Source organism: Diceros bicornis, chromosome 34 (genome assembly GCF_020826845.1).
Source record: "Diceros bicornis minor isolate mBicDic1 chromosome 34, mDicBic1.mat.cur, whole genome shotgun sequence".
Classification (NCBI taxonomy): Eukaryota; Metazoa; Chordata; class Mammalia; order Perissodactyla; family Rhinocerotidae; genus Diceros; species Diceros bicornis.
In genome coordinates this window covers 10,800,358-10,811,688 of record NC_080773.1, presented here as the reverse complement: position 1 = coordinate 10,811,688, position 11,331 = coordinate 10,800,358, and the positions used below count along the sequence as shown (strand labels likewise).

The 11,331-nt window shown below is 42.1% G+C and overlaps 1 protein-coding gene across 6 annotated transcripts in view; it reads left to right on the top strand.

Moving 5' to 3' along the window:
* The first annotated feature begins 344 nt into the window (after positions 1–344).
* ZNF793 (zinc finger protein 793) overlaps positions 345–11,331 on the top strand; it is a 34,955-nt gene continuing 23,968 nt past the window's right edge. For 3 of the 6 annotated variants that reach the window (XM_058529145.1, XM_058529141.1, XM_058529144.1), the window contains exons 1-2: positions 346–904; positions 2,120–2,246. Coding sequence is in view for 4 of the 6 variants with exons in the window: in XM_058529141.1 (XP_058385124.1) it covers positions 2,221–2,246 (26 nt within the window). In the remaining 2 variants the exon portion in view is untranslated. Of the gene's footprint in view, positions 905–1,621; positions 2,247–9,867; positions 9,976–11,331 lie in introns of those variants that run through there. The other 3 variants (XM_058529143.1, XM_058529142.1, XM_058529140.1) reach the window with 3 other exon arrangements.

The following is an 11,331-nucleotide window of genomic DNA, read 5'->3' as shown; positions in this document are numbered from 1 at the left end:
TCTACACAATCTCCCAGCGCTCCCCACGGGATCGGGCCCCCATTCTCACAGGGGTAATCTCACTGATGCACTCTGTATTGGTTTCCATCCCTCCCCTGTCTCATTTCCCCCACCCCCTCCCTGCCAAGTAAACTGCTGCATGCACATCCTAATCTCAGGTCGGCTTCTGGGGCAAGCCACCCAAGATTCAAGTCCCCGCTTTCAACATTTTCTTACAACAACCGGCAAAGAGCTTCCTCCTCGCCCTCTCCCCGGCTCCGCCCTCTCTGTGAAGTCTCGCCCCTTCCTCAGGCAGCCTTGGCCTCCCCATAAGAAGAGCTTCTCTCCGCTGCTCTGCATCTCCTAGAGTTGGCCCAGAAAGAGCTCTACCTTGCTTCACGAGAACTGCTCCTAGGAGATGGCCGCGCCCCGTGCACGAAAGGAGCGGCACAGATGTGCGCGGCCATCTTCCTTCACTGACTGCGCTGCTGGAGACAAAGATAGCTCAGCTTCGAGGTCAGGGCGACGCCATATTGGCCACAGGAGGGTTGGGCTTCTGAGATGCTAAAAGCAGCAGCGACGTCTGAGTTTAGGGACCGCGGAGCACTCGCTTATCCCCGCGCTAGATAGCCTAGTCCTATGGTCCACAGAGGGCCCAGTCATCCGCTGTACGGCACAGATTTCAACATGGCCGCCCCCGGCAACTGGTGTTCAAGTGCGCGCGGCCATCATACCTTCCGTAAAAGTTCAGAAACCCAGAATCCTGTTCTCGGGAAGGTTGCCAGGTGGCGGCCGATAGCCTCAAAGTCGCGACTGAGTCTGCGCACCGGCCGCTCGGAATGGGAAGAGCTTATACGGTGGCGAGGCGGCGTGGTACGGCGATCCATTGGGGGTTATGGGCGCGGATCCAGGAAAGATGGGCAAGGTCAGTGTGAGAAACAGTCAAAATTCGAGACTTGTGTAGAATGATCGGACGACTACCGTGGCCCGACTGGGTCAGTCATGGGTGCCCATAAGGGTCAGAGGCGAGGGGATTGAAGGGTTAAATGATTGGGCGTCTGAGCCTCGTGGGTGCTCTGTGGTGGCAGGCGGAGATTTATGGGAGTCAGTGGCAATGTCTGTGAAAAAGATGGATTGGGAGTAGATGGACTGGGAGTATGTGGGAATCAATAAAGGAGGGTTCTTGATTGGCAGGGTGCGTGGGGCCCAGTTATAGTGGTCTTCAGGTGTCTGGGGCCAATTGGGCTTTTTCGAAGTCACTGATTTGGATAGCATTAGGGCTCAGTGATCCGAAGCCTGAGGGAATCAGTGATTGGAGGTTCCAAGTTCTGTTTGGGTACCTGGAACTGGTGATTGTGGAAACTTTGAGGTTCAGTGAAGGGGGGGGTCAATGGGGATCAATGTTTGGAGAACTGCTTTAGGACATCAGTGACTGAGACTTCCTTTAGGTCATCGATGGGGGGATCTGAGGGTATTAATGATTGGACTTTTGTAGATCAGGGAATGAGGAATAGAGGGATCAGTGGGGGTTAGTGATTGGGACTGCCAGAAATTATGGGGGGAGGTGGGACTGTGGGGGTCAGCGATTGATCCCCGGGCACTGGGATATCATCGGAGATCAGTGTGGGTTTGTGATCCAGGATCAGTGTAATTCACTGTTTGTCAATCAGAATGATCAGTGAGCTTTATAGTCACTGATTAGTGGTCTTTGATGGTCATGTTTGAACATATGGGGATATGAGTGACTTAAGGACCTCTAGGGGTTGTAGATTGGGGACACCATGTGTGTATATGATTAAGAAGCTTAATGGGGGTTCGTGTTGAGGAGGCTTGTGGAATTCAGAGGTCGGAGATGGGAGTCAAGGATTTGAGGCTGCAACCCTCCGTAATGGGAACACACTTCACTGTGACACTCCCCAGCTGATGAAGAGCCAGTTGGGTCCAGTTCCTCTGGGGCAAAGCCCACCTCAAAACTCTTCTTGAAACCTCTCTCCCCTATTTTTGTTGTTCCCCACGTTAATGAAAGTGCTTTGAAAGGACCAAATGTTAAACTTATCTAAAGTAATTTGTTAATAAAGATGTGGCTTCTGTTGCTCTTGCCAAGGATTTAATGCATATTTCTTCTAATGTTTCCTTTAAGTTTCTTTCTGGCAAAAGAAATGACATGTCCATCTGTGACAGCATCCCAAAAGTGAGGCTGGTTTCTGGAAATCTATTCTGACTCCATGACAGCTAGGATGGATGTGGCCTTGCCTGTGGTTTACTGAGTAAGTATCTAAACTGATATTGTAAAAGATTTGGCTAAAGGAGTGAACTTTCAGAGCGTTTGGAAATAATTTTATCTAGGCTCAACTTAAAAATAATGTTCTCACCACAAGAAAAAAAAGTAATTATATGAGGTGATGGCAGTGTTAACTAACCTTATTGTGGTAATCATTTTCCAATATATACATGTATCAAATCATGGTGTTGTACACCTTAAACTTACACAATGGTATATATCAATTATAGCTCAATAAGGCTGGGGGGAAAAAATAGAAAAATAAATTACATAAGGAAAAGAAACTGGATCTGGAAGTTAACTGTGTTCTAAGAATCTTTTTGCCGTGTTCTGTATTTTTTGCCTTGTTCTGCATGGCACATTTGACCTCCATGAATCTGTTCCTTATAAAATCCTGGTAGAACAATTCAATAAAGATAAAACCACAACAACAACCACAAAAACAAAACTTAAAGCTACTTTTAGAAACTGCTCTTCACTGAAGTTAAAGTCAAACTAATGATGATTAAGATGGGCTGAGACAGAGTACAAATAAAATAGAAATAGATTTTGACCATTAGCTTAACGAAAGGGCGAAATGCCAGAACAATATTGCAATTGTTTTTTAAAGTATTGTATTCGATCCTTATGTAGTCTTCAGACAAAACATAATGATTATAACATCTTAAGAAGCAAAGGAAGCTGAGAGGTAAGGCAGATAACATCTTTCAGAAGCCGTTTGCGGCAAGCTTTAGTGTTTAGAGCAGACAGTTCCTGTTTTTCGCTTACACAGATTCAAAGACAGGTAGTTGCTTTGATGCAGAAGTCATGAGCTTGGGTAAGGAGTTGGCATCTTCTTTTTCTCTTAATTATTTTCCTTCATCACCTACACTGTGCTCAGTGCCACATTTGGGAGCAAACAATTGTTCTTTTTAAAATGTTTAACATAAGCCTTTTATTGAGATATAAGATACATACAAAAATATACATAAATATACAGCTCAATGAATTGTCACAAAGAAAATACCCCTGGGTAATGCACTCAGATCAGAAAACAGACCACTGTAGCACCCTGAAAGCTCCCATGATACCCCCTCCTGTAACTACTTGGTCAGGGGGATCTATTCTCCCAACTTCTAACATCACAGATTAATTTAACCTGTTTTTGAACTCTGATTAAATGGAACATTCATACCTAGGGGGTGAGGGCAGAGGGAGTATGTGGCTCTGTGTGAAAACAATTTTTTAAGTTTGAATGCAGATTATTTCATTTTATTTATACAGCAAATATTCTTCCAGATCATTAGATATTCTTTTTTTAAAATTGAGGTACATACACACATACAGTCAAGTATGCTTATCGTAAGGGTACAGCTCGTTGAATTTTTACATTGCAGAGAACCATGTAAACACAACCGAGATCAAGATACACATCATCTCTAGCACCCTGAGGGCTTCCTTATCTGTCAATACCCATTGCCACCCCTGGGTCTAATACAGTGGGTTAGTTTTTTTTTTTTTTAATTTTTTATTTATTGCAGTAACATTGGTTTATAACATTGTATAAATTTCAGGTGTACATCATTATACTTCTATTTCTGCATAGATTACATCATGTTCACCACCCAAATACTAATTACAACCCATCACCACACACATGTGCCGAATTATCCCTTTCGCCCTCCTCCCTCCCCCCTTCCCCTCTGGTAACCACCAATCCAATCTCTGTCTCTATGTGTTTCTTTATTGTTATTATCTACTACTTAATGAAGGAAATCATACGGTATTTGACCTTCTCCCTCTGACTTATTTCGCTTTGCATAATACCCTCAATGTCCATCCATGTTGTCACAAATGGCTGGATTTCATCGTTTCTTATGGCTGAGTAGTATTCCATTGTGTATATATAGCACATCTTCTTTATCCATTCGTCCCTTGATGGGCACTTAGGTTGCTTCCAAGTCTTGGCTATTGTGAATAACGCTGCAGTGAACACAGGGGTGCATGTATCTTTATGCAATGGTGTTTTCAAGTTCTTTGGATAAATACCCAGCAGTGGAATAGCTGGATCATATGGTAGTTCTATCCTTGATTTTTTGAGGAATCTCCATACTGTTTTCCATAGTGGCTGCACCAGTTTACACTCCCACCAGCAGTGTATGCGAGTTCCCTTCTCTCCACATCCTTTCCAACACGTGTTGTTTCCTGTCTTGTTAATTATAGCCATTCTGACAGGCGTGAGGTGATATCTCATTGTAGTTTTGATTTGCATTTTCCTGATAGTTAATGATTTTGAACATCTTTTCATGTGTCTGTTGGCCATCTGTATATCTTCTTTGGAGAAATGTCTGTTCAGGTCTTTTGCCGACTTTTTAATTGGGTTGGTAGTTTTTTTGTTGTTGAGATGCATGAGTTCTTTATATATTTTGGAGAGTAAGCCCTTATCAGATGTATGGTTTGCAAATATCTTCTCCCAATTGTTAGGTTGTCTTTTCGTTTTGTTGATGGTTTCCTTTGCTGTGCAGAAGCTTTTTAGTTTGATGTAGTCCCATTTGTTTATTTTTTCTATTGTTTCTCTTGCCCGGTCAGACATGGTGCTTGAAAATATGTTGCTAAGAGCGATGTCAAAGAGCGCACTGCCTATGTTTTCTTCTAGAAGTTTCATAGTTTCAGGTCTTACATTCAACTCTTTAATCCATTTGGAGTTAATTTTTGTGTATGGTGTAAGGTAAGGGTCTACTTTCATTTTTTTGCATGTGGCTATCCAATTTTCCCAACACCATTTGTTGAAGAGACTTTCTTTTCTCCATTGTATGTTCTTGGCTCCATTGTCAAAGATTAGCTGTCCATAGATGTGTGGGTTTATTTCTGGGCTTTCGATTCTATTCCATTGATCTGTGTGTCTGTTTTTGTGCCAGTACCATGCTGTTTTGGTTACTATAGCTTTGTAGTATATTTTGAAATCAGGGAGTGTGATACCTCCAGCTTTGTTCTTTTTTCTCAGGATTCCTTTAGCTATTCGGGGTCTTTTGTTGTTCCATATAAATTTTAGGATTCTTTGTTCTATTTCTGTGAAAAATGTTGTTGGAACTTTGGTGGGGATTGCACTGAATCTATAGATTGCTTTAGGAAGTATGGACATCTTAACTATGTTAATTCTTCCAATCCAAGAACACGGAATATCTTTCCATTTGTGTCTTCTTCAATTTCTTTCAGCAATGTTTTATAGTTTTCGGTGTACAGATCTTTCACCTCTTTGGTTAAGTTTATTCCTTTTGTTGCAATTGTAAATGGGTATTTTATTCCTTTTGTTGCAATTGTAAATGGGATGGTATTCTTAATTTCTCTTTCTGCTACTTCATTGTTAGTGTATAGAAATGCAACTGATTTTTGTATGTTGATTTTGTATCCTGCAACTTTACCATATTCGTTTATTACTTCTAAAAGTTCTCTGGTGGATTCTTTAGGGTTATCTATATATAAAAGCATGTCATCTGCAAATAGTGACAATTTCACTTCTTCCTTTCCAGTTTGGATCCCTTTTATTTCTTTCTCTTGCCTGATTGCTCTGGCTAGGACTTCCAGTACTATGTTAAATAGGAGTGGTGACAGTGGGCATCCTTGTCTGGTTCCTGTTCTTAGAGGGATAGCTTTCAGTTTTTCACCATTGAGGATGATATTAGCTGTGGGTTTCTCATATATGGCCTTTATTGTGTTGAGGTACTTTCCTTCTATACCCATTTTATTCAGAGTTTTTATCATAAATGGATGCTGTATCTTGTCAAATGCTTTCTCTGCATCTATTGAGATGATCATGTGATTTTTATTCTTCATTTTATTAATGTGGTGTATCACGTTGATTGATTTGCGAATGTTAAACCATCCCTGCATACCTGAAATAAATCCCACTTGATCATGGTGTATAATCTTTTTAACGTATTGTTGTATGCGATTTGCTAGTATTTTGTTGAGGATTTTTTCATCGATGTTCATCAGTGATATTGGCCTGTAGTTTTCTTTTTTTGTGTTGTCCTTGTCTGGTTTTGGTATCAGGGTAATGTTGGCTTTGTAGAATGAGTTAGGGAGCTTCCCCCCATCCTCAATTTTTTGGAAGAGTTTGATAAGGATAGGTATTAAGTCTTCTTTGAATGTTTGGTAGAATTCACCAGGGAAGCCGTCTGGTCTTGGACTTTTATTTTTGGGGAGGTTTTTGATTAGTGTTTCGATCTCCTTACTGGTGAGTGGTCTATTCAAATTCTCTACTTCTTCTTGATCCAGTTTTGGAAGGTTGTATGAGTCTAAGAATTTATCCATTTCTTCCACATTGTCGAATTGGTTGGCATATAGCTTTTCATAGTATTCTCTTATAATCTTTTGTATTTCTGAGGTGTCGTAATTTCTCCTCTTTCATTTCTGATTTTACTTATTTGTGCCTTCTCTCTTTTTTTCTTGGTGAGTCTAGCTAAAGGTTTGTCAATTTTGTTGATCTTTTCAAAGAACCAGCTCTTGGTTTCATTAATTTTTTCTATTTTTTTTTGGTCTCTATTTCATTTATTTCTGCTCTGATTTTTATGATTTCCCTTCTTCTACTGATTTTGGGCTTTGTTTGTTCTTTTTTTTCCAGTTCCTTTAGGTGCATTGTTAGATTGTTTATTTGAGATTTTTCTTCTTTGTTGAGATAGGCCTGTATTGCTATAAACTTTCCTCTTAGAACTTCTTTTGCTGTATCCCATAAATTCTGACATGTTGTATTTTCATTTTCATTTGTCTCCAGGTATTTTTTGATTTCTTCTTTGATTTCTTCATTGACCCCGTCGTTGTTCAGTAGCATTTTGTTTAATCTCCACGTATTTGTGGCTTTTCTGATTTTCTTCTTACAATTGATTTCTAGTTTCATACCGTTGTGGTCGGAAAAGATACTTGGTATTATTTCAATCTTCTTAAATTTATGGAGACTTGTTTTGTGGCCTAATATGTGATCAATCCTGGAGAATGTTCCATGTGCATTTGAAAAGAACGTGTATTCTTTGGTTTTTGGATGGAATGCTCTGTATATATCTACTAGGTCCCTCTGTTCTAGTGTGTCATTTAAGGCCAATGTTTCCTTATTAATCTTCTGTTTGGATGATCTATCCATTGGTGTAAGTGGAGTGTTAAAGTCCCCTACTATTATTTTGTTACTGTCTATTTCTGTTTTCATGTCTGTTAATAATTTCTTTATATATTTAGGTGTACCTACATTGGGTGTGTAGACATTTACAAGTGTTATATCCTCTTGTTGGATTGTTCCCTTGATCATTATGTAATGCCCTTCTTTGTCTCTTTTTACAGTTTTTTTTTTAAAGTCTATTTTGTCTGATATGAGTACTGCTACCCCAGCTTTCTTTTCATTGCCATTTGCATGGAGTATCTTTTTCCATCCCTTCACTTTCAGTTTGTGAGTGTCTTTAGGTCTGAAGTGTGTCTCTTGTATGCAGCATATATATGGGTCTTGGTGTTTTATCCAGTCAGCCACCCTATGCCTTTTAATTGGAGCATTTAGTCCATTGACATTTAAAGTAGCTATTGCCATTTTTTAACTTTTTTTTTCCTCAGTGTTTTAGTAGTCCTTCTCTGTTCCTTTCTTCTTCTATACAGAATTGATGGTCTCTTTAGTTTGACCTCTGTCTGAAAGCTCTACTCTTTAACTCCCCTCCTCCCTCCTTTTATGTTTTTGATATCATATCTAACCTCTTTTTTGTGCATTTGTATCCATTACGTTCTTATCATGGAAATAGATAATTTTTCCTATTTGTGGTCTTCTCTTTTTCCCTTAAATCAGTCCCTTTAACATTTCTTGTAGCACTGGTTTCTTGTTGACGAACTCCGTTAATTTTTGCTTGTCTGGGAAATTTTTGATCTCTCCTTCCATTTTGAATGATAACCTTGCTGGGTAGAGTATTCTTGGCTGTAAGTTTTTTCATTTTAGCACTTTAAATATATTGTGCCACTCTCTTCTAGCCTGTAAGGTTTCTGCTTAGAAGTCAGCTGATAGCCTTATGGGGTTTCCTTTGTATGTAACTTGACTTTCTCTTGCGGCTTTTAGGATTCTCTCTTTATCTTTAATTCTGGACATTTTGATTATGATGTGTCTTGGTGTGGGCCTCTTTGGGTTTATCTTGTTTGGAGCTCTCTGTGCTTCCTGTACCTGTATGTCTGTTTCCTTCCTTAGGTTAGGGAAGTTTTCATCTACTACTTCTTGAAATAGATTCTCTGCCCCTTTGTCTCACTCTTCTCCTTCCGGGACACCTATAACACGGATGTTAGTGCGCTTGATGTTGTCCCAGAGGTCCCTTAGACTGTCCTCACTTTTTTAAATTCTTTTCTCTTTTACCTGTTCAGCTTGGGTAATTTCTTCTAGTCTTTTGTCCAGCTCGCAGATCCGTTCTTCTGTATCCTCTACTCTGCTTTTGAGTCCCTCTAGTGAATTTTTCATTTCCAGTATTGTATTCTTCATTTCTGATTGGTTCTTTTTTATATCTTCCATTCTTCTTTGTTTACATTCTCACTGAGTTCATCTATTCTTCTCCCCAGATCAGTGAGCATCCTTAACACTCTTTGTTTGAACTCTCTGTCGTGTAGGTTGCTCATTTCTGTTTCACTTAGTTCCTTTTCTGGGGTTTTGTCCTGTTCCCTTACTTGGAATGTATTCCTTTGCCTCCTCATTTTGCCTCTTTCCCTGTGCTTGTGTCTACGTATTAGGTAGGTCAGCTACGTCTCCTGCTCTTGGATAGGTGACCTTATGTAAGTGATCCCTTAGGGGGCCTGCAGTGTGCTTCCCTCAGTTCTCAATGTTCCAGGGGTGACCCCTATGTGGGCTACGTGTGTCCTTCTGTTGTGCCCTGTTTGCTCTCCCTGTAGGTGCTCAGGGAGGCCGAGTTATGCTCCTGGCCAGCTGTTGTAATGCTCAGCTGCTTGTAGTTGTTGTGGGCCCTTCAGTCTCTTTATCAGGTGTGGGGAGCCCCAGCACAGTTGGCTGCAAGTTCTAATACCACATTTGTGTTGCAGTATTTCTTTTTAAGTGAGTAGGCCCCCAGCGTGGCAGGTTGTTAGGCTCAGGGCCTTACAATTGCTATAAGCCTCCAGCCTTTAGGTCTCTTGTCAGCTCTCTGAGGATTGCAGCTGGGTGGGGCTGGCCTCAGGCACAGGAGCACCCAATTGTTTCAGGCTTTGGAAGGTGGGGCAAACCCCCTATGTGGGTCTTTGAGAAGCACAAGTCTTCTGCAGCTGACTAGCCCTACCGCCCACAGGTCCACACACACAGTCAACACAGTCCTGCCCCGTGTGCGTGCCCCAACCTCCCGAAGTGGACCCAGTCTCTCCACGGTGGGAGCCCCACACACTCCACCACCGCCCCACACTCTCCACTAGCTCCTTGTGCACGCCCTGCCCCACTGAAGTCTGCTCAGTTGCCAGGCAGCAGAGAATCCAGTCACCAATCTATGCAGGCCCACAAGTTGCCTGAGGGCTTGTTGTTGGGTGGGGCCAGTCTCTAGGGGGGGCTGCCCGCCCTGGCTGAGCTGGATTAAATCGGTGCTTTAGCGGGTGGGGCAGACCCTGGGCTAGCCGGCCTCAGGGAGAACTCCCCTGGAGTCTGTGTCAGCACACCCACACCAGGCCACAACAATGGCCGCTGCCAATGTCCCAGTCCCTGGAGAGGTCTCACCCCTCACCGAGATGCACTCTGGGCCTATTAGGTGAGTCTCTTTTCACCACAGCACTGTGCACCTTTCTTTCTGGTGATTTTAGGTTGCTTTCTGAAACGGGTGAGTTTGCGCGTGGGCCCTTTAAGAGCCAGTTTTAATGTCTTTGTGATCCAGCTTTTCTGGGGGTACTCCCCAATGTTTTAGTAGCAGGCAAAGTCAGATATTATGCCACTTGTCTCGATTGTGCTGGGTCCACAAAATGCCCCCACTGGGGGCGCTCCCCGGCTCAGGGCCCCGCTCCTCCAGGAAGGCTGCAGACCTGTGCGCTGCCCCCCGGGCGGCAGTGAGATGCTGCGGCTTGTGAAGGCAGCGTTTTTCCTCTCCAGAAGGGAGTTTCTGCCTCTTCCACCTCAATTAGGATTGTCCCTTGGTGCAGGAGTTCCTCTTATCCAGTTTTCAGTTCTGTCTCAGGGGTAATTTTTCCACGAGTAGTTATAAATTGGCTGTGTCTGCAGGAGGAGGTGAGTTCAGAGCCTGCCTACGCCGCCATCTTGACTTCCCTCCGCCTACAGTGGGTTAGTTTTATTTTTGAACTTGAATTAGGTGGAATCGTAGAAATAATCTGAAGCCAAAACATTTATACCATGGGGAAGTTTTGTCTGAAATTCTGAAACCAAACAAACATCAGGAGAAAATTCTGACCTGTAGCCCTGGCGTGGCCATTTGAGATTGCCTGTTTTCTGTTATTCCCTCTGGAAACCAAAAACATGCACAATGAAGTAGACCCTGGAGGTTTGGAGTGGACTTGGAGTCAGGCTCTTGTTGATGAAGTTGTCAAGCTGAGGATGGCTCTTTGTGGGTAGCTTGGAAGGGGATCTCAGAGGCCCCTGGTCAGATCTCTTAGCCTTTGGAGACTGACCATTGGCTGCAGAGACCTGAATAAGGCAGCTTGAAAAGAGCCTCTAGAGGGGCTCTTTTATTTGGAAAATTTGCAGGAATATTACCGTGGGCTCCTCACCGCTATGCTCTCACACTCTCTCTCTGCATATGTGTGTGTATATGTATATATATAAAATGTTATAAATATATATTACTTTTCCCCTTTTTTTCTCTAGTACTTGAGAATAAGTTGCAGACATGGTACTCTTTTACCCCAAAATACTAGGGTGTGTTTCCTAAGAATGAGAACATTTTCCTGTATAACCAGAGTGCAGTTTTCAAAATCAGTCAATCAACACTGATTTAATACTATTATCTAATCCACAGTCCATATTCAGATGTCAACCAGTAATGCTGTTTTATAGCAGCTTTTCTTTTTTCGTTCCAGAATCCCGTTTGAGATCACATGCTACTTTTAGTTGACATGTCCCTTTAGTTTCCTTTAATCAGGATCAGTTCCTCAGTCTT